The sequence below is a fragment of the Onychomys torridus genome, chromosome 6 (assembly GCF_903995425.1).
Source record: "Onychomys torridus chromosome 6, mOncTor1.1, whole genome shotgun sequence".
Lineage (NCBI taxonomy): Eukaryota > Metazoa > Chordata > Mammalia > Rodentia > Cricetidae > Onychomys > Onychomys torridus.
Genome location: NC_050448.1, coordinates 77,477,386 through 77,500,525, shown reverse-complemented (window position 1 = coordinate 77,500,525; position 23,140 = coordinate 77,477,386). Strand labels below are relative to the sequence as shown.

Sequence of the window (23,140 nt, the reverse complement as noted above, 5' to 3'; positions counted from 1 at the left end):
GTGTGACAAGCTTTTTATTAATGATTGGTGGTTTCTGTTTCATTAATGAGGTTGATAATGGTTAATTACCAAAGTGGAGTAAACAGTTCAGAGCCAGATTAAGATTGGAAAGCCAATTATATAGAAATGATCCAGCTGTGCTTAATATGGTTTCCTTTCACTATTAAAAACCTCAAATATGCTTTAAAACACTTGAGAAAAAGCCCAGATAAATCATCTTAACTTTGTTTAGGATTGGAGGCTGCATCTAGTTTTGTTTTCAAATCTTCAAAACAAAATGGAGTCCACTTGATCTGAACAAAGGCTTTATTCTTGTTTCCTTCCCTTCTTCCCTTCCTCCCTTCCTCCCTTCCTTCCTCCCTCCCTCCCTTCCTCCCTTTCTTCCTTCCTTCCTTCTTTCCTTCTTTCCATCCTTTCTGCCAGCCTGGAACTCACTGTGTGAACCAAATGGCCCTTGAAGTCACAGAGATCTGCCACCTCTGTCTCCTGAATTCTGGGATTAAATGCATTTGTTTTTGCTTTCCTAAGAACTTGGACTGCATTTTTGGGTTATTTGAGATTTCCTTACTTTTTTTTTTTTTTTTTTAATGTAAGCACCTGTTGCTATAAACTTTCCTCTTGGATATGCTTTCTGTCCCACAGATTGTGGTAAGTGGTATTTTCATATGGTTCTAGAAAGTTCTAGGTTCACTATTTTTTTTTTTTTGCCCAGAGTCTGTTGTTCCAGCTCCATATATTTGATTCTCTTGCTATTGAATTTTAGTTTATCTTCTGTTATTATCTGATAAGATATAATGAATTATTTTAGTTGTTTTGCATTTATAATGATGTATTTTTTGACTTAGAATGTATTTGTGGTGGTTGTTTTTGGTTGTCAATTTGACTGTGTCTGGAATTAACTAAAATCCAAAACTGGAGGACACACCTGGGGGGGGATTTATGCTGACTTTGAAGTAGGAAGATCCACTTCTAATCCAGATCTCGAGGTGGGAGGACACCTTTAGTCTGGGTCACACCTTCTGCTGGAAAGCCTTCCATGTAAGGACATGGCAGAAGGAAGCTTTTGCTAGAAAGTCCATTCCTTCCCTGGCAGTGGAAGTGGAAAATGAAAGAAATGAAAGAAAGGCTTCGTTGGATCACAGCAAAAGGAAATCTCAGCCTGCGAATCAGTTTCCAGATGTGAGCCAGTTTGCAGACCCAGAATCCCTTGAGTGAAGGGATGGCCAGGTTCCCCTGAGGAAGGACCTTGATGAAATAAATACCCAAGAGATTTACTGTTAGCCTTTCTCTAGTCCTCCTCTTTACGAGGGTAGCTGTACACTGGGGGAAAGGAAACAATCAGACTTTCCAGGGTCTGTTGGATACTGGTTCTGAATGGATGCTGATACCAAGAGACCCCAAGAAGCATTGTTGTCCTCCAGTTAAAGTAGGGGCTTATGGAGGTCAGGTGATTAATGGGGCTTTGGCTAAAGTGAGTCACAGTAGGTCCAGTGTGTCTCTGAACTCATCCTGCATTTATTTCTCCAGTCCTGGAATGTATAATTGGGATAGATACACTTAGGGGTTGGGGCAGAATTCTCACTCTGGTTCCCTCACATGTGAAGTGAGGGTTACTATGGTTGAAAATGCTAAATGGAAGCCTTTAGAGTTGCCTCTGCCAAGAAAAATAGTGAATCCAAAGCAGTATTGCATCCCTGGAGGAATTGCAGGAATTACTGCTACCATCAAAGACTTGAAAGATGCAGGGGTGGTGATTCCTATCACATCTCTCTTTAATTAGCTCTTATATTTAAATTAACCCATAATTCTTTTCTGTGTTAGCCATGTGGCTTCATACCTTTTCTCAGCACTACATTCTCATCTTGCTTCCTCTGCATCTGGCTGTCGACTCTCTAACTCTGTTCCTCCTTCTTCCCATTGTTTCTCAATTTGGCTTTCCTGCCTAACTTCCTGCCCAGCTATCAGCCAATCAGCGTTTTATTAAACCAATTTGAGTGAAGATCTTACAGTGTACAAGAGGATTATTCCACAGCAAGGAGGGGCTGGTGGGCAGAGAGAATAAATAGGAGGAGAAATTTAGGCTCAAGAGGGAAGAAAAAGAGAACAAGAGAGAAAGGCAGACGCCTGAGGCCAGCCAGGCAGGCAGCTACCACCCAGCTATGAGGTAGGATATACAGAAGAAAGAGATAAAAAGTCCCAAGGAAAATGTAGATGAAGAGAAGCAGGTCAAGTTTTAAAGAGCTAGAAAGAAGAATGAGTATAAGATAAAGCCGAGCATTCGTAACTAATATTAAGTCTCCACGTCATGATTTGGGAGCTTGTTGGTGGCCCAAAGAAAAAGCCTGGTACACATCTATTCCTTTTTACAGCCTTGAGCTCACCTTGAGGCAGGCCCTGTGGACCTTGGAAACTTGTCAGTCATTGAAGAAGACTGATGGAATGAAAAAAAAAAAAAAAAAAGCATGGATTTGCTCTCCAATCACATATTGGAGCTTATCTCTCTCTCTTTTTTTAAATTTTAAAAATAACATTTATTTGTGTGTGTGTGTGTGTTCACACAAGCGTACTTCTGCATGTCACGGTGTGTGTTGTATGTGGAGCACAGAAGATAACTTGTTGGTTCTCTCTTCCACTCTGAGGAACCTGGAGATTAAACTCAGTCATTGGGCTTGGCAGCAACTGTTCTTACTGCTGATGGCTTTTCTTTCTCTCTAGTTACAGATTGGTATCTTTTTTTTTTTTTTTTTTAAAGATTTATTTATTTATTGTATACAGAAGAGGGTGCCAGATCTCATTACAGATGGTTGTGAGCCACCATGTGGTTGCTGGGGAATTGAACTCAGGTCCTCTGGAAGAACAGTCAGTGCTCTTAACCTCTGAGCCATCTCTCCAGCCCCCAGATTGGTATCTTAAACCAGCCAACTGTGATAAGGGACTGAAAAAGTAGCTCAAGAGTCACACTCAGCTGGTGGTCAGTCCCTACTGCCATATGCAGACAGAGCTGATCTCCTTATTATCCCATGTGTTCTGTAGCTGCATGATGCAATATTTTCCCTTATCTTAAAATACTGATGCTCTTAACCTTATAAAATATTAAACTTTGGGGAAAAACAATCACAGTAGTGAAGTTTATCTTCTTACTAATTACTTAAGACTTTGTGACAGTTTTATTAAATCCAAGCAAACAATTTTCTTGTTTGTTCCTTTTAGTTTTTCAAGACAGGCTTTCTCTGTGTAGCTCTGGCTGTCCTGGAACTCACTTTGTAGACCAGGCTATCCTTGAACTCACAGAGACTCTGCCTCCTGAGTTCTGGATTAAAGGCATGCGCCACCACCGCCTGGCTTATAATAATAATAATAATAATAATAATAATAATAATAATAATAATAATAATAATAAAGATTTATTTATTTACTTTGAGACAGGGTCTCATTATGTAACCGTGGCTGGCCTGGGACTCTTCACTAGACCATGGCAGCTTCACACTCAGAGAGCTCCATCTGCTCCTTGCCTCCTGAATGCTAGGTTTAAAGGCATGTGTACCTGCCTGAGCTACAACAAAAAATGACAATGCTCTCTCTGTGTCTCTCTCTCTGTGTGTGTGTGTGTGTGTGTGTGTGTGTGTGTGTGTGTGTATGCCTGTGGAGACCAGAAGAGGGTGTTGGACCACCTGGGGCTGGTGTTGCAGGCAGCTCTGAGTCTGAAACCAAACTGTTCTATGGGAGAGCAGCAAGCGCCCTTAACTGCTGAGCGGTCTCTCCAGTCTCCTAGAACAACAGTTTTGGGGAATGAGTTATCGTTAAGAGTTCTGCTGAGTTTTATACACACTATCTGCTCCTCCCAACACCTTTACTGGGAGAGTGTTGGTACTAAAATTGAAGAATCCGAGGTTCAGAGAGGTATAATAAATCATCCGTAAATAAATGCCGAAACAGCGTTTGAGTTGTAACTTTAAATTTGGTATGCTTTTAATGATTATTGCCAAATTTATTAAGTCATTTAAAGGCTAAGCAATAGGGAATTGGCAAAATTAAATAATTTTGTTTGAAAATGTGAAAATTGCTTGATTAAAATGGAAGTATAAGTCTCATGTACAATTTCTCAAATTTTACTGTTTTTTCATTTCTAAAGAATTGCTATTGTGTGTGTGTGTGAGCAGACTCACGGCACATGATGTATGTGGGTGGGCACATGTGCCAGTGAGCACAGCTGGAGGCAGATGAGGACCTCATGGAGTTGTTCCCTTCTCCCACCTTACGTGGGTCCTGGGAGTTGAACCCAGGCTGTCAGGCTTCTGTTGCAGCTTCTCTACCCTGTGAGCTGTCTAACCAATTTAAAAGTTTTATTCAAGAAGATTGTAATTTTTTTTTTTTTTTTTTTTTTTTTTTGGACAGCCTTGCTATTTTGCTCGGGCTGGTCTTGAACTTACAAAGTAGTCCTGGTTGTTTACAATGAAGATTGCCTTGCCTCAGTCTCTCGAGTGTTGGAATTACAGGCATGTACAACCACACCTGGCTTTATATTGTAATTTAATAAAATAATAAGTAATCTGTTGCAATTCTCCCCCATGTCAGGTTTTTTTTCTGACAGTGTCTGACCCTGCTGTAATAGACAAAACTGGAAACTGAGCTAGATGATGGCCAATACCTATGTCACTGCGTCTGATGGGTGTCGTCTCGCTGAACCCACACAGAGTTACGGTACGTAATACAGAACTGCAGTACAACTGTCAATAAAACAGTTTTTCTGTGTGGCTGGAGAGATGGCACAGCAGCTATGCTAAGCAGAGAAACACTTAGAGTGGGGTTTGATTCCCAGCAGCCATATGCCATCTCACAACCATCTGTGCCAGTTCTCTGGCCTCCTCAGGCACCAGGCACACAAGAAGTGCACAGACATAAATGAATGCAAAATTCTCTCACACACAAAATAAGTAAATCCAAAAACATGTATTCAATTAAGAAAATTAACTTGCAAAAATTTGAAGTTAGGTTGGGGATTTAGCTCAATGGTAGAGCACTTGCCTAGCAAGCACAAGGCCCTGGGTTCAATCCTCAGCTCTGAAAAAAAAAAAAATTGAAGTTAGTTTAAAGGAGAAATAGAGTCAAGCTTTTGTGTTAAATTGTGTATGAGCCTTACAGTAGTCACGCTTGATAAATTGTTTTAAAAGATTTATTTGTGTTACTTTTAATTGTGTGTGTGTGTGTGTGTGTGTGTGTGTGTGTGTGTGTGGTTATTTGCGTGTGAGTGCAGGTTCCCACAGAAGAAGCCAGAGGCACTGGATCTGCTTGGAACTGTAGTTACAGTGTTTGTGAGCTGCCATGTGGGTACTGGGAACTGAATCCCAGATCCTATGTAAGAGCAGAACCCATTCTTAAAGGAGTGAACAGCCTCTCCAGTCCTTGAAAAAATTGTAAAGATTTATTTACTTATATTCTGTTTTACGTGTACATCTGTGTGTGACTGAGTGAGTCTTTTGTGTACCATGTGAGTGCACGTGCCCGGGAAGGGGAGAAGAAGGTGTCAGGTCCCCCAGAGCTGGAGTTACAGGTAGTTGTGAGCCGCCATGTAGGTGCTGGGAACTGAACCCTGGATTCTCTGCAGTAGCTGCAGAGGCTTAGTTACTGGGCCATCTCCGTGACACCTAGCTGTGCTTGAAATTTTAATCTTAATATAAATCTTGTAAAACAGAAGGAAATGAAAAAAGAATACACGTGACACCACAAATTTTCTACATACAGACTAAGGCTATGATATAGACGTAATCTTACACACAGCTTAAAAAGGAATTGAAACTCTTATTTCCACAGGGTGAGAAAGAGTTAATTACTTGCTTTGGACAACCAGCAGTAATAGCCCTTTTCTTCCTCTCTCCCTCCCTTCCTCCCTCCCTCCCTCCCTCCCTCCCTCCTTCCCTTCCTTCCTTTCTTTCTTTCTTCTTTTTTTAAAATAGGTAACTGTTTTACTGATTCTTTTCTTTTTCCTGGTTTGTTTGTGGTGCTGGGGATTGCACACAGGTCTTGGTATGCTATTGGGCACTTTACTACTGAACTGTATCCCCAGAAACACCCCCCCCCCGCCCCAGCTGAGGACCAAACCCAGGGCCTTGAGGTTGCTAGGCAAGTGCTCTACCACTGAGCTAAATCCCCAAACCTGAAACATTTTCTCGTATCAGCCTATGTGGTAGGTAGTATTCAACATTGCACTGGTGTTATAAATGACTGGTGTGATGATTTTATGTGAATAAAAGTTATCCTGCTTACTGATCTTGATGGTAGAATTCTGAAGGTCAGTTTAGCTCTAATCATCCAATGACTCAGCACCAGGAGAAGTATAATGACCAGCTACAGACCCAGAGTAACCAAGCATTGCTGGGTTCTTTTGGTGCTAATAATTTGAATTAAGTCAAATCATTTTCCTGAAAGCAGGAAGTAAGTTGGCTCTTGGAAATTCTGATAATCATGACAATAATATATCATGTGCCATCTTACAGTTTATATGTATTTTTAAATTTTTATTTGTTTTCTCTGTCAAGCTTTGTACTCTAGGCTACTTGACCTCTGAGATTCTGGGAATTCTATGACTCACATCTCTTTCTGAGGTGCTGAGATTACAAATACACACCATTGCAGGTGGGCTCTGGGTATTGAACTAAGGTCCTCTGGCTTGTGTGGCTAGTGCTTTTATGGACAGAGCCTAGAATGTGCTTTTACAAACTTGTGTGTGCACGAGCTCAAGCACATGCATGCTCACAGGTATATTCATGCTACAACATAAATATAGAGGTCAGAGGCCAACCTTGGGTGCCGTTCTGCACTTTCCATCTTCTTTGAGATAGGGTCTCTTTTTGGCTATTGCCATTCTCTGTCACATCTCCAGTCCAGTTGTGTGTGTGTTCTGAGACCTATCAGCTCTTTGCGCCATGCAGTGAACACCTACTAAGCCACCTCCCCAGCCCCATTACTATGCACTTTAACTATCATATTTCATTTTATTTTTACAGTCACTCTTCAAGGTAGATAAATGCATCTCTATATACATAACCATATCAGAAAGGAGCTAGTAACTTACACCAGGCTGCACGTGCTAAAAGAGAGTGCCGAGATATATTAAACGAGAAGGTCAAACAGAAGGTTATTTGCTGTTGTCTTGTTTTATTGGAAATTCATGTGTTTTTTTTCTTCCCTCTTTTGGAATGAGTCAATTTGTTGGTTTATGTTGTTTGTGGTTTGATTGTACTAAAAACAGTTATAACAAGGTTAGAGACAGGTGTGGTTCAATAAGTGCATGGCATTGGATCGTTCTTCAGATAGAAGGTTTTTTAGAGCTGACTGACAGATAGGGTTTGAAACAAAGTTCAGCAGGCTTAAGGAGCATAACATTCTTTTATTTTTTAATTAAAAAAAATGTTTTTTTTTTTGGAGACAAGGTCTTGTTATGTAAGGTTGTTCTTCTAAGGTCCCTTAGTGGGATGTTGGGAGAGGGAGGTATTGTACCGCCAGGAAGTGGATCCAAAGTTGACATTGCCAAATCAGGCCACGAGGCGCTGTTCTGTGTGGCTTGGGTGGGCAGGTGTTTGCAAAGTCCAACATTTCTAGATGGGAAGCTCAGGCAATGGCCTAGTTAACACAAGACTGCTGAGGTGTGGCTGCGGTCAGCCTGCATCTGGGCCTGTGTGTGGGATGCTGAGTGTGTTCTTACTGTGCCTGCAGCCTTCTCTGCTGAGGGGCTTTGTTTTCTAGAAGACTTGTTTGCAAGACTTCCCATTTATGTGTTGTGACAGTAACTATTACAAAGGAAATGCAAAAGGAGGGGAAAAACTCAATTAAAAATCTGGGAAATATTCCCTTTTCCTTAAGGAGAGAGACTAGATTAGTGTATGCACCACTGCAACTAATGCCCTTCCTTCTGGCTCCTGGTCCCCCTCTGTACACTTCTGGGGTGATAGCATTTATTAGGTATTGTAGTTCCATTTACTGTGTTCCTATTATGCTGGACAGCAAGTACTAAGATGTAGTGTTGAACCAACTTTCTGTTGAGCATAAAACATTTTGAAGTTTGAAAACAATTATGAACATTTGACTTTTTCTGATTTATTATTATTTTGTGTGTGTTAATAAAACTAGATACCTTGCCAGAACAAATCCATTATCAGCTGTGTGGCACCGATTTCCAAGAACCACCCTATTGTCGGTATTCCACTGCTCCGTTCCCTCCAGCTTTACAGTCCCCATCTTTACAAAGCCATTTCAACACCTATGGCTTGGATCCACAGTACGGTGGCGGCGGATGGTGTGGACTTGATGCTTGGGAATCCAGTCAGTCCACTTACATGGTTGTTCAGGATGATGAAGATGGATTCCCTGGGATGCAAAGGTCCCGACCAACTTGTTCTTTACGCTGGAAGGGGCAAGATGAGCTCTGTGTGGTCTGTGGTGATAAGGCATCAGGATATCACTACAATGCACTCACTTGTGAAGGCTGCAAAGGTAAGGGCCAAGTCACAACCAAACGGACAGCAATGCACACACCTCGTGCACACATACACAGGCAGAACTCTGCATTTGGCTCTGTGTTTCTTATTTAATAAGACCGTTTAGAGTTTCCTCTATAACACACATAAAAAAATACTTCATAAAACTCGAAGAATACATCACTTCCCTGCCCTTAGGCTAAGATCAAGTGTAAAACATGAGAAACAAAGCCTGGGAGAAGCAGGCGGTGGTGGCGCAGGTCTTTAATCCCAGCACTCAGGAGGCAGAGGCAGGCAGATCTCTGTGAGTTCGAGGCCAGCCTGGGCTATCAAGTGAGATCCAGGAGAAGGTCCAAAGCTACACAGAGAAACCCTGTCTCGAAAAACAAACAAAATAAAACAGAAAAACCCAGGGAGAAGCAAGTTTAAAGGGATCAATCTGTATATCAAAGGCAGGAGAATTAAGATGTTAAGTTTAAGGTTAGTTTATTCCCTTCTTCCTTCCTTCCTTCCTTTCTTTCTTTCTTTCTTTCTTTCTTTCCTTCCTTCCTTCCTTCCTTCCTTCCTTTTCTTCCCTTCTTTCCTTCTTCTATTCTTTTTCCTTCCTCCCTTCCCCTCTCTCCTTCCCTCCCTCCCTCCTCCCTGCCTCCCTCCCTCTCTCCCTCCCTCCCTTCCTTCCTTCCTTTTTCTGTTTTTTTTAAACAGAGTCTCAGTGTGTAGCCCGAGGTGGCCTAGAACTCACTATGTAGACCAGGTTGGCCTTGAACCCACAGAGGTCTGCTTGCTTCTGCCTTCTAAGAGCTGGAATTAAAGACATGTGCCATCATGCCAGGTCCTAGGGTTAATTTCCTTTCTCCTCCTCCTCTCCTTCTCCTTTTTTGGTTGTGAGCCTAGCCGTTAACAGCTGAGCCATCTCTCCAGCCCATCCTTCTCCTTTTTTGAGACAAGATCTCTTTATGCAGCCCTGTCCACCAGGCTGTCCTTGAACTCTCAGACATCCACTTGCCTCTATCTCTGAAATGCTGATATTAAGGGCCTTCACTTCCTGGTCTGTCTCTTCATTTTTGATGAGGACTTTCACATTTCAATGTAAAACTCAACACGTATAAGCAAAGGTTTTCCTTATTCCTAGAAGAAGTCGATGCTGGAACAAAACATGACATTTTATTAAGATCAAAATGTCAACCATGACATCTTTTTATGTGGTTGAAATAATCTACACTCTTGGTGAAATTCTGAAAGAAACGACTTCTCTGATTCTAAGTCAAAATATTTTTAAAATGCTTCGTAAAGAAAGAGAACAAATTGGAAGTCTGGAAGTGAAGGCCAGTGTTTGTAAAGAGTAAAAGGGGTGTTGATTCTAACAGCTCTGAAGCAGGCCAGCACTTCATTAATCAATAACTGTAGGGATGGGAAGGCAGGTAGGCAGTAGAGCACTTAGCACCTAGTTTTGGATTTGATCATAGCACTCTCAGAAACAAAACAACCCAAACAACAGAAAACAGAGCCAATATAACATAAATAAACATGTTTGTTCAGGGTAAAATTTTACCTCCTAATCTTGCAACTCAACACTGGCAAAGAATAGCCAAATGGAGACTACAGGAAGTGATGTAACAGCATCCTGAGTAGAGTAGCTGGGCAAGGGATGGCCTGCTTTGGAAATCAGCATCTCACTGTTGAAACTGAGCTGAAGAAGGAGGCACAGTTTTGAAAAATCAAAGCTGAGCTTTTACTTTCCTTGTGGAATTGAAATCATGAGACTCTATCTCTCAAGTGTCTACCGAAAGTGAATATATGGCAGGGTTTTAAAAGAGGCATTGACTAAGCTTGGCGACCTCACTGGAGTGAGCAGGAAATGGCAGGGATTAAAGAATAAGAAGTGAAGGAGGAAGGGAAAGAGGGGGATGCTACAGCGGGGGGGGGGGGCACGGGGGGGAGAGGGGAGCACTCCTGCCTTCGTGGGCTGACATAAAAATGCGGGGTCTTAGAAAAGAGAGGCTTTTCTGACACTTTTGTTTTAGGTGACTATGTATTCTCTCAAAGGACCTTGAGCGATGCGTTGTGGGATCTTGATATTCTATAAAATGTAGTTTAAAAAAATTCTCATAGGTAATTTCCCTGTAGTAGGATAGAGTTGTCTTGGTGTGGTAAGGGTATTTAGTTCAATCTCCAGATGTTATAATGTAAGGGATAACCTCAGGATGGGTTGAGTATACCAACTGGAAAGAATTAGATAACTTGCCCGATAAATGTATGTTTAAAAAAATTATTGGGAGAAAAAAAAAACCCTTATTTTATTGAAATAATCTAGTTAACTTGATTACTTTACTCTAAAGGTAAAATGTTAATAAAATGAGAAGTAACTAAAAGTACCAACATGAAACTTTGAAAACTTTTGTTGTTAGGTTTTTTCCGACGAAGCATCACCAAAAATGCAGTTTACAGTTGCAAGAGTGGAGGCCACTGTGAGATGGATATGTACATGCGCAGGAAATGCCAAGAGTGCAGACTGAAAAAGTGTAAGGCAGTGGGGATGTTGGCGGAATGTAAGTGCCACTGTGGTTGTGCCTTGGGTTTGTTTTTCTGAGAGCGATTTAACTTTTTTTCAACTTTACTCACCTGGCAAGGAAGACACCATGATCATGCAGTTGCTTTTCCCAGGGCAAGGCTTGCCCACTCATTGCGCTGGGATTTGCTGACCCCTATGATTTCCATAAATGTGGGGAACTCGGCTGCATTATTTGTATTAGTGGGGGACTGTTTTTCACACTTTCCTCTGTACAGTAACATTGAATTTAAAAATAATAAAATAGCCAGGCAGTGGTGGCACACGCCTTTAATCCCAGCACTCAGGAGGCAGAGGCAGGTGGATCTCTATGAATTCAAGGCCAGCCTGGTCTACAGAGGGAGTTCTAGGACAGCCAGGGAGGGCTGTTAAACAGAGAAACCCTGTCTGAGAATTGAGAATGTAAAGCATTCTTTAAGAGTTATTTTGAACATTGTCATATTTGTTTATATATGGACACATGCACACCACATACATATGTACCATAGACTGTGAACTATGGATGGTATTATAAATATAAGAAGTGATTTCCATAAACTTTGCTCTGTACTCTATTGCTCTAATTTTGGAATTGGTCATTAGTTTCATCTTAATTAGAAGTTCTTTTGGGGCTGGAGAGTTAGCTCAGCAGTTAAAGGTACTTGTTGCTCTTGCTGAGGGCCCAGTACCTAGCATCTGCATGGCAGCTCACAATCACCCATAACTCCAACTACAGAGGATCCAATGCCCTCTTCTGACCTCTGAAGGCCCCAGGCATGCATGTAGTGTGCATACATATATTCAAGCCAAACATACACTTAAAATAAATCTAAATAATATTAAAAGGTTTTGTATTTTTATGTTACTTAACCTAAAATTGTATACTGAATGGAAAAAGTGCAAAATTTAAAGTTAGTAGTTCTCAAAAGTCTATCTGATATCCACGTATGCACAGCCCACTAATAGTTAACACATGGATATCAGGACCTGTCTCCAAATATCATCACATTAGAGGGTAGCACTTTAACGTATGAGGTTTTGGAAACACAATTCAGTACAAAGAAACCTTTGAAAAAGTTGTCTTTTATTAATTTAATTTATAGTCAGGATCTCATTATGTAGCTGGCCTGGAACTTGGTAAATATGCCAGGCTGGCCTCAAACTCATAGAGATCCCTGCCTCTGCCCTCCAAGTTCTGGGATTAAAAACGTATGCCACTGTACCTGGCCCAAAAGTTGCCTTTTAACCCGTGTCAGAAAATGTATGTGAAAGGGAACCCAGAGTCTTCTGGGGAATCTGTAAATGAAATGAACCATCCTTCACTTTAACTTAAAGGAATTATGGCAAGATGAAGCCAAAGAGAGTTGATGAGTATAATTATCGTGATTGGTGAGCATACACCTTAGTCACGTGATATTTTCATTCATCCATATCCTGCCCCCATTGCTGTAACCCTTCATAGTACATTTACCCAGTTGTTCTAATACTGTCTGTGTTTGGGACTTTGGGCATCTCTTCTCTTCTTCTCCCCCCCCTTCCTCTTCTTTCTCCTCTTTACCCCTCCTTCTCCTTCTCCTCCTTTCCCCTTCCTTATCTTTTTCCTCCTCCTCCTCTTCTTCCTCCTCCTCTTCTTCCTCCTCCTCATTCTTCCTTTTTGTGGCATTGAGGGTGGAGCTCAAGTGTCCCACATGCTTGACAATCTACCACTAACCTACACCCAATTTTTCAAGGCTGGTATTGAACATACAGTTCTCTTGTTATAGTCTCTTGAGTGGTTGGGCTCACAGGTGTGTACTGTCATGTCCAACACTCGACATATTGAAAATGCTTTCATATTTTTGGGTATTCTTTTTTTTTTTTTTTTTTTTTTTTTTTGGTTTTTCGAGACAAGGTTTCTCTGTGTAGCTTTGCACCTTTCCTGGAACTCACTTTGTAGCCCAGGCTGGCCTTGAACTCACAGAGATCTGCCTGGCTCTGCCTCTGTAGTGCTGGGATTAAAGGCATGCGCCGCTGCCACCACCACCACCTGGCTTTTTTTTTGGGGGGGGGGTATTCTTGTTCTCTGACAAGTAATAAAACAATATAGAAGGGTTTTAAGGTTTTTGTTTTGTTCTGTACTTCAGTTCCTCATTCATTTTTATTTAATAAGTATGTTTTAAATACTTATGAAAATGACATGTATATTAATACTTGCATAATTTTAATAGTGATTTATGGTAGCTGTTGCTGGTTCAGGAAAAGCATCAGTGGAAGATTGAACATTTTTTTTTTTTTTTTGAGCTGAGGATTGAACCCAGGGCCTTGCGCTTGCTAGGCAAGTGTTTTACCACTGAGCTAAATCCCCAACCCTAAACATTCTATAAAACAATAATTCCAAGGATGGAGAAACAGTTCAGCAATTAAGAGAATGCACTGCTCTTGCAGAACACCTGAGTTCAGGTCTCAGCATCCACATTGTGTGGCTCACAGCCAACCATAATTTCAGCTCAAGGGGATGTGACACTTCTCTTATCTGTGGGCATCTGCACTCATGTGTGTACACCCACATACAGACAAACAGAAAGAATTAAAGATAAAGATTTAAAAACAAACAAAAATAATCCTCAAATAAATATTATTCACATTTGAAAATAACTAGATGCTTTGTCTGGCTTATAGGAAAAATTGACCTAGCTTCTTTTGAAAATCCTGAGAGTCTTTCTTATGTAAAACTAGTGATAAAAGTTATAGGTGAGGTAATTCTACTACTCTATAAAATGACAATATCACTCCCAAAATGCAATTAATGTGTGAACTTCTTATGTAAAAATCTAAACATAATTTGGAAGTGAAAACTTAGCTCTTAGTTTTTGCTTGGTATAACTGTATTTCAAGCAGACAAGACAGCTCTGAAGGGAAAGAAATACAGGAGAGTTAGTCAGTGCACACATGCACAAGAGAAGTCTGGGATCATTTACTCATTCAAGACCATTTCCATCAAATCCTATAGCATTATTTTCTGAGACAAAAATACATTGTGTGAATTTTGTAACCTCACAGGTTTGCTCACAGAGGTCCAGTGTAAGTCAAAGAGACTTCGCAAGAACTTCAAGCAGAAGGTGGCTCTTCACTCTGACATCCAAGTGGAAGATGAAGGAGCAGACAGCAAGCTTGTATCGTCCACTACCAGATCTGGAAGAGGGGTAAGACTTTTTCCACACACTTTCCTGTTTCTTTACTGACAACGTGTACAATAGGCACACATCACAGGTGCTGCTGTTTCCTTGCAGGTTCAGGAAAGCATGACATTAACCCAAGAGGAACATCATCTTATGAGTACCATAGTGACCGCTTATCAAAAATTCATGATTCCTTTAGGGGAGACAAGCACACTTGTATGTATCCATTACTGGCAAGAAATAACTTGTAATGAATGTCATTAGGAAATGATAGCAAAAATGGTTAAAACTTCAGTAATTATCTGAGAGAAAATACTTTTTTATATAATTTTTATTTCTTTTTATGGGTTAGCTGCAGGAGTTTTCCAACCCTGAACTAAGTTTTCTGAGACTCTCAGAGGAAGCACTCCTACACATACATGGGCTGATGAATTTTACCAAGGGACTCCCAGGTAAAATTCTGTTTTATCATTTTTTAAGATTAATTTATTTTTTGTGTTATGCACGTTTTGCCTGCAAGTCTATATTCAAACCATGTACACACCATATCATGGAGGCCAGGAGAGAGTGTGGGATCCCCTGGAACTGGAGTTACTGATGGTGGTGAGCCACCATGTGGGTGCTGGGAACCGAACCCAGATCCTATGCAGGAACAACAAACCACTGAGCCATCTCTAGAGCCCTGAATTCTGTTTTTAAGGAAAAGGGGTAGTATAGTAAAACAAAACCCTCTAATGTGGGACTGGATATATAGCTCAGTGGCAAAGCACTTGTCTAATGTGTCTGAGGCCCTGGGTTCAATAGAAAACCTTTAGTTTTCCAGCAATGCTACTTCTAACAACAACAACAACAAAGCCTTGTTTTATCTACTTCAATTAAACAAGTGGGTGACAACATAGATATTTACAAAAATCATTATAATGATGTAATTTTTTAAAAATGAAATAAGAAACAATGAAAACTTCCTATATAATGCTAAAACAAGCCACAGTGGACTAAAACTTCGTTGTATATAACTCAGTTTCATATTATATTATCAGGTACAGAAACTCACTGTAAAATTACATTCTTCAAGGCTAAAGCAAATATGTTTGATTTGTTCTTACTATATAAGAAAAGTGTCTGGCTGGAGAGGTGGCTCAGAGGTTAAGAGCACTGGCTGTTCTTCCAGAGATCCTGAGTTCAATTCCCAGCACCCACATGGTGGTTCACAACCATCTATAATGAGATCTGTTGCCCTCTTCTGGCATGTAGACAGAACACTGTATTTTTAATAAATAAATAAATCTTAAAAAAAGTGTCATCTAGTTCTGATAAAAGTGCTCTAAAGTATTACCATGTAGTATCAGTAATTTTATTCAGATTTGAATTTATATATTATGATTATTCCCAAGAAGCATTCAGGGTTGATAAGTAAAGAAATGTTTTTTCAAACATTTAGTTTATGAACATTATCTTTTGATTATCTTGTTTCTTCATGCTTTATCTTTTTTTAAGGATTTGAAAACTTAACCAATGAGGATCAGACTGCATTACAGAAGGAGTCGAAAACTGAAGTGATGTTTCTTCATGTAGCCCAACTTCATAGTGGGAAAGCATCAATGTCTGGAAGTAAAAAGAAAAAAAAAAAGATTTTTATTTAACTTTAACATAGTCACGTTACATTTAGCAACAAATTATAGAATATTAAACATTCACACACGTACACACATGCATTTTAAACACGGTTTTTTGGAAATAGAATCTCATGTCACCTAGGCATCCTAGAACTCAGTATGTAGTGAAGGAGCATGTTGAACTCCTGATGCTCCTGCTCCCACCTGGCAGCCAAGGAGACTGCAGATGTGTGCCTCCATGCCTGGTTTATGTGATGCTGGGGATGGGAGCCAGGGCCTTGTGTATGTTAAGCAAGAACTCTACTAATTGAGTGACATCATCAGTCTCTTTTGATTTTTCGTTTTATTTTACCAGTTAGTGTAGGAACAAATGTCTCATGATAGCTGTTTATAAATAGTTTCTAATATATTCATCTAGCATTTTCTCTCAACAAAGTCATTCTTTTTAAAATTGCATTTTGTATTCTTGTGAGAATTTCATACATGTATACACAGTATTCTGATCACACTCACCTCACTTCTTCCACTCCCCCGGGTCCCCCGACATCTTTCTCCTGACTTCATGTCCTTCCTGCACCCTTCTTAAAAATAACGCCGTGACTCCAGTTAGTGCTACGCATATGCACATGGGTGTGGGGTCATCCACCAGAGCCTGTCAGCTTCAAGGGAGCAGGCCTCTAAAGACAGAAACTGGACTCTCCCTCCCCTAGCAGCGGTCAACTGCGCACAGCTCCTCAGCTTGGGAGGGGGCTTCTGTGCTCCTAACCCAGGCTCTTCTAACGAGGGAGGACTTTGTTAAACACTAAGGTGATGGTGGTTCTAAGTCAGTGGAGCTCTGGGTGAAGGCTGTATGCTTGCTTTGAAACTCACAACTGTAGCCTACTTACTTGTGGAACACCTCTGTGGCAGGGTACAGTGCTAGTCCGGCTAGTGTTGAACCTACTCTCCAGTACCTCACTTCCATAAGAAACAGAGACGTGTTTTTTAAAAGAATCAATCAGCCCTTTGAACAGAGCAGGAAACCCACCATTGTTCTAGTGCGTGCCTGTGATAGTTCAAACTCTCTGTTGGTTGGGGTTGTGGGGAGAAGCAAAACGACACAAAAAACACAAACAAAAACAACAGAACATTTTGCCAGCAATGCCAGCTGCCTGCACTAACTGCCCTTGCTACAGTGCTAACCTTTTTAAGTTTGCTTATTTATTGGTTGTTCTTCCCTGCGTACACTAGACCATAAGGTTGCTAACGGGAGGCCCTTGATGACCTGGTCCATGATTGTTTGAACAGTGTTTGCTTAGGAGGCTCCACAGCCTCGGATGCACTAGAGTGATGCGTGGAGGGGGTGTTGTTTAAGGAAGTCATTCTTTATAACGTTATGGAAAACTCATTTTGGAGGGTCTTCTATATACTCTTTCTACAAAATATGAGCTGTTAATCTGGTTTTATGTTCCAGTAACAACAATGAAAAAGATATTTTAGGGGATTGTTTTTCACATAGTAGTTATGTTGGATTCTGAAAAGATATTGAGTTTACTATCTATATAATGATTAGGGGAAAAATCAGAGTTCATATTTTTCTCTTTTGCTAGGTACTATGAGGCCATCAAAGCCCTCAGCTTGTACACTGGAGGTGTGTAATCAGAGCAGTGATGACAATGTTTATTCTTCGGAGAACTCTTTCAAGGAAGACAGTCCTTCTGCTATTCTAACTGGTAACATTGTGCAGTACAAAGTATCATCCTGGGTGGCCATGCTTCCTTTTCTCTCCTTTTCATTTTGTTACAAGGAGAGTGCCATGGGCTTTGCTCACAGTTCACAGGTTTCTCTGCTAAGGGTGCTTCCGTGGTGGTGAAAACATTTGTTAATGTCAGGCAGGTCACCAGGGAGCCTTCTAGTTGTAGCCATTTTCTTTTGGCTACATCACTGCAATTCTTTCCCTATTTAGGTGGGAAGCTGGTTGGGGCCTCTGAATCATTCTTTGGGGTGCTTTTCAAACTGTCCCAGGACTGTCATATATAGCCAACATCACAGTATCTACCACTTTTTTTTTTTTTTTGCTTGTTTGTTTTTTCGAGACAGGGTTTCTCTGTGTAGCTTTGTATCTTTCCTGGATCTCGCTCTGTAGACCAGGCTGGCCTCGAACTCACAAAGATCCACCTGGCTCTGCCTCTGAGTGCTGGGATTAAAGGCGTGCACCACCGCCCAGCTATCAACCACTTTTATGGGTAGAAGGGTGAGCCTTACCGTGGATAATACAGAAACACCTAGAGAGAGGCGTCCGAAGGCTCTCAGTCCCACAGCCTCCTGTTTGGTTCAGTGGTGAAACCCTGCCTTTGTTCTGGTCTTTCTCAATAGCACACTAATTAGCCCACAACTGAGGCTCAGGCATGGCCTTCAAGGGCACAACAAAGGGAGTTGTCCTTGTTGGCCGTCACACAGGCAGCCATCTTGAACCACCCTCGTTTCATTTTTCTTATATTAGTTTGAGAGGGGACAAAAAAGATCACTGTGTTTGCTTCTGTGCTACATTCTGATGAAAGTACACTTATATTCATCTTTTCAGGTATTACTAAAGAATTTATTGCCTCACTGTCTTACTTCTACAGAAGAATGAGTGAACTTAATATAACGGATACCGAATATGCTCTGCTTACAGCAACAACAGTGCTTTTCTCAGGTAAAAGCTGTCAGCAGGAAGGCTCTGGGCGACATCTGCATGGGCAATCATGAAGTTCTTGGTTATTAAACTGTTAACTGAGGTCGAATGTGCCAATCTCATTCCATCATGGTTTGTGCTATGAATATTCCATTAAGCTCACCACTGTGTTGTAGTTTCTTGCATCTTAAAAAAATGCTTTCTTGCCCTTGGATATACTCTTCCAAGTCCCTGATAGAGAAATTTTTTTAGGGAGTTAGCTGTATTCTAATCTCCATTTTACTTCTCTTATTCTTGAATCCTCTACAGTTAGATTTCACTCCCTCCTCTCCAGTCCACCACAACCTGTCAATAGCTTCAGGATCTTGGCATTGCTGATCCTACTGGCCAGTTCTCACTCCTCATCTTCCTTGACCCATCTGCTATATTTGGTAGAGAAGCTCATGAGAACTTAAAAGAAAACAAGGGGACATCCTGTTTCCCATGAACCTTTGGGGGGGGGGCGTTTGCAGACACGGTGAAGATCTCTGGTGTGTGGGGAGGACTCCCCCTGCTTTTTGTGTCAATTCATCATCTTCTTGACATGTCTGGAGCCTGCATTGCATACTGGCTCCAGGTTAAAGTGAGACAGTTGATGAGCATGGGTAGCGCACTGACTGCTTCAAGCCAATGAAATCTTCCCAGGATACCACTGCCCCGTCTCGATTGATCAGGCCATATTTGTGTTCTGTTCTAACTCTCTGTGGCATCAGCGTTCACGAATGCTCACTAGGTATGCTCAATGAAAGTTCAATCATGTAGGCTCCAGTGCAGCTGGATGTCATTGTCCACTTTCCAGTCTTATGTTTCATTCCAAGAAGTTTTGTAAGAAGCTGTGGGATGAAAAGGGTAGAGGAAAATCAGCACGGAGTTTGAGGGCTGGAGGGATAGCAGTGTTTGCTGTCGTCTGAACTTGAGTATTTAGAAAACCAGCTGAGAGTGTTACCTAGGAAAAGTTCACCCTCCCCTCGTTGGACCACAAAAGTCTTCTTTATTTCTGTTCAGTGTAGGAATTAGTCTACAAATCCTGGATGGTGCAGTAACCTTAGAGCTCTGGCGTGCTGGCTGTGTGAGGATTTCACTGCCTTTCAGAAGTGGGACTAATGGTGTCCATGGGCAACATCCTTTACACTCTCTATGTTTAAGAATGTTTTCAGTGGGGCAATGGGCTCCCCTAGATTATAAATTTGTCATTAAGATACTTTTAATTGAAGTTTTATGATAAAGAAAAACTCCATCACTTTCATCACTTCCCTTCAGCCAATCCTTGTTTAACATCGTTTTTCAGGGCTGATATATTCATTCCCAACAACTGACCCTTTCAAAATCTTGGCATTCCCACTCACTGTTAGGTGGAAAATGTTAGGTTCTCCTTGTAGACTGTATCCCAACCATCAACATTTCTCTAACCTTGTTAATATTCAGCACCACAAACAGAACTGAAATTGTGCAAAAAAAACTGCAAAAATATGACACTCAAGAAGTTTCTACTCCAAACCAAGCCAACTAACTCACATAGTTTTGTTTTTTTTTGTTAGACATTTTGAAATATTTATTTATTTACTTAGATATGTGTACATGTCACGTATGTGGAGGTCAGAGGACTATGGGAATTGGTTCTCTCTTTCCACCATGTGGGGCCTGGGGGTTGAACTCAGATAATCAGGCCTGCTGACCATCGCACTGGCCTTGGCCTTGAGAGCTTTTTCCTTTCACTGAGTCTCAGGAACATCATCCTCTCTTGATTTTTCCCTGTTCATTGGCAGTTCTGTGTCTCCTTTATTTTGTCCTCTTTGTCTCTCTCAATGATAAACGTTTAAGTTGTTCTAAGACTCAGTTTCCTTTAAATTAACTCTATTTTATACACATGTCTTGCCTGCATCTGGTGCACTGCAGCTGTGCCTTGGGCTGCCGAGATCAAAGGATGTCAGATCCCTTGGGACTGGGTTACAGATGGCTGTGACAAGGCCCTGTTTTCTTCTGCACTCCCTTCTTTCATGACTTCATCCTATCTCTTGTCATTAAAAGCCTGTGTGCATCTGATACGCCCAAACTTATCTACCAACTTGGAGGGCTCACCCGGAGTTTATTAAATAGCTTTTTCAAGATTTTCATGTGACTGTTGAGCAGAGATATTAAATTTAAAATGCCCAAAGCTGAACTCATCCTTTAATATTCCCCTCCACCTGTACTAAACCTTAAATCTTCCAAATTGCATGTGCAAATTAAAAGATCTTTAACTACTTTTCTTTCTTCTATACTAATATCACATATGCACCAAATCTGTTGGATCAACCCTAAAATATATCTAGCACTTAACCACTTACTCTTTTTTTTTTTTTTTTTCTGATAAAGTGTTTCTCTGTGTATCCCTGGCTGTCCTGGAAATTGCTCTGTAGACCAGGCTGGCCTCAAACTCAGAGATCCACCTGCCTCTTCATCCTAAGTGCTGGGATTAAAGGTGTGCACCCCCACGGCCTGCCTTACTTCTTACTGTTTCTAGCCCAAGCAGCATACTTGAATCCATTTAACTAACTGGATTTTCTGATTCTATGCTCTGTAGACTTTCTCTCTGTTAGTACTGAGAGGGATTCTCTGAAATGTAAGTCAGACCATGTCACTCCTCTGTTTGTATCCGTTGGTGGCTTCCTGTTTTTCATATAGTTGTCTATTCACTATTTTCTTATTTTATTTTATTTATTTAGTTTTTTTCTCCTTCATCATTTTGGATTAACATTTCTGTTAAATGATGTTATATCCCTAATTAGTCTTTGCAAAACAGCCACCACACTTCCACCCCAGAGTCCTGTTTCCCTGTTTATTTTTCTCTATAGCACATCACTATTTTAGTTTTGCTTTTTAAAAACGTATTTTTATTCATTTATTTTTTATTATTTTGTGTGTCTCCCTTGTCTGTATATATACCCCATGTGTACAGTGCCTGTGAGTTCAGAAGAAGGTGTCAGATCTCCTAGAATTGGTGTTACAGATGGTTGTGAGCCACTATGTTGGGTGTGGGAATTGACCCTAGTATTCAGGAAGAGTTGTTAGTGCTCTTAACTGCTGAGTGGTCTCTTCAGCCCTCTATTTTTGCTATTTATTTATTCATTCATTCATTCATTCATTTATTTATTTATTCAAGACAGGGTTTCTCTATTTAGTCCTTGCTGTCCTGGAGCTCACTCTGTTCATTCATTCACTCTGTAGACCAGACTGGCCTCAAACTCAGAGATCTGCCTGGCTTAGCCTCCTGAGTGCTGGGATTAAAGGTGTGCACCACCACCGCCTGGCCTGTTTTTGCTTTTTAAGATGTGTTTGTCTCTCTGCTTCCTCATCCACTCCATATTAAGAATCTAAGTACAAGGTTGGGGATTTAGCTCAGTGGTAGAGTGTTCGCCTAGCAAGCACAAGGCCCTGGGTTCGATCCTCGGCTCCAAAAAGAAAAAAAAAAAAAAAAAGAATATAAGTACAATAAAGGGAGAAAATTTAGTCTGTGAAGGTCATTGCTGTATTGTCAGCAAAGTGACTGGATAAACGAAGGCTGTCTAAGCCTTCAGAAATTCCCAGTTGGCTTACGTCTTATGGTAGGAACCCCCAAAGTCTTGCCCCTTACTTCCTGTTGACTGGAGAGACTTTACTTGGTATTTTAAAGTTTCAGGCAAGCCCTTCATGACTGTTATATTGCCAACATTACTTACTGATCCTTTCCTTCCCATGTGACTCTATGGAAATTACTTAACTCCCTACATTTCAGGGAGCTAATCTGAAAAATGTGATAAAAGTAGAATAGCTCAATAGACTATTGTGAAGATTAAATGCAATGATGAACAAAGACAATTTAATTAGCAAATCTAATGTGAATTAGGATTTTGTAAGTACTTGTGATTTGTGTTATTTAATAACTGCATTATTTTAAATGAATTCCTTATTTCCACCACTTTAAGTCAACATAAGATAAATATGTTTTTCAGATCGTCCATGCCTTAAAAATAAGCAGCATGTAGAAAACCTCCAAGAACCAGTTCTACAACTTTTGTTTAAATATTCAAAACTGTACCATCCTGAAGAACCACAGCGTTTCGCTCACCTTATAGGAAGGCTTACTGAACTGCGAACTCTGAGTCACAGGTACTCAGAAATCCTCAGCACCTGGAAAACAAAGGACCCCAGACTGGTTCCATTATTCTCTGAAAAATGGAATTTGTACGCACTTTACTGAAAATGTAGAATGGTGAGGTTTGTCTCAAAATTTCAAAAATCACAATTGGATGACTGATTTGAAAACTGTAAACAAAACCCCTGTGTTATCATGCATCACCATAAAATGGAGAAATGAAGGGCTCATCAGATTTTGTGGAATTTTGGACTCTCAATAGAGGAACACCCTAGGATTTTTCTCAATGGAGCCATGTGGTGGCACAATCCTTGTACTTGGGAGATGGAGGCAAGAAGATCCCGAGTTCAAGGCCATTTTGGCCTTGAGATATATATATCTCAGAAGATGAAAGAGAAGAACTGGTGGGCATTGTTTTTTTTCATGAGTCCTTACCTAAAGAAACAAATTTTTTTCACTTAGCTGAAATATCTAATGTGTAAACGTGAACAAAGGTTAGTTGTATTAGGATAAGGCAGTGTGTGTGCCTCACTGA

The 23,140-nt window shown here is 40.7% G+C and overlaps 1 protein-coding gene and 1 non-coding gene across 2 annotated transcripts; both read left to right on the top strand.

Annotated features, from left to right (window-relative positions):
- The first annotated feature begins 4,637 nt into the window (after nucleotides 1–4,637).
- On the top strand, nucleotides 4,638–22,710 carry LOC118586227 (bile acid receptor-like). Its single transcript, XM_036191370.1, has 10 exons — nucleotides 4,638–4,701; nucleotides 8,128–8,490; nucleotides 10,883–11,023; nucleotides 14,062–14,204; nucleotides 14,292–14,396; nucleotides 14,533–14,632; nucleotides 15,678–15,791; nucleotides 17,386–17,508; nucleotides 18,360–18,473; nucleotides 22,463–22,710. Exons 1-10 carry the CDS (start codon nucleotides 4,638–4,640, stop codon nucleotides 22,708–22,710), a joined length of 1,515 nt encoding a protein of 504 aa, XP_036047263.1.
- On the top strand, nucleotides 11,089–11,256 carry LOC118586480. Its single transcript, XR_004945363.1, has one exon. It is a non-coding gene; the product is annotated as a U1 spliceosomal RNA (small nuclear RNA).
- Nucleotides 22,711–23,140: the final 430 nt, after the last annotated feature.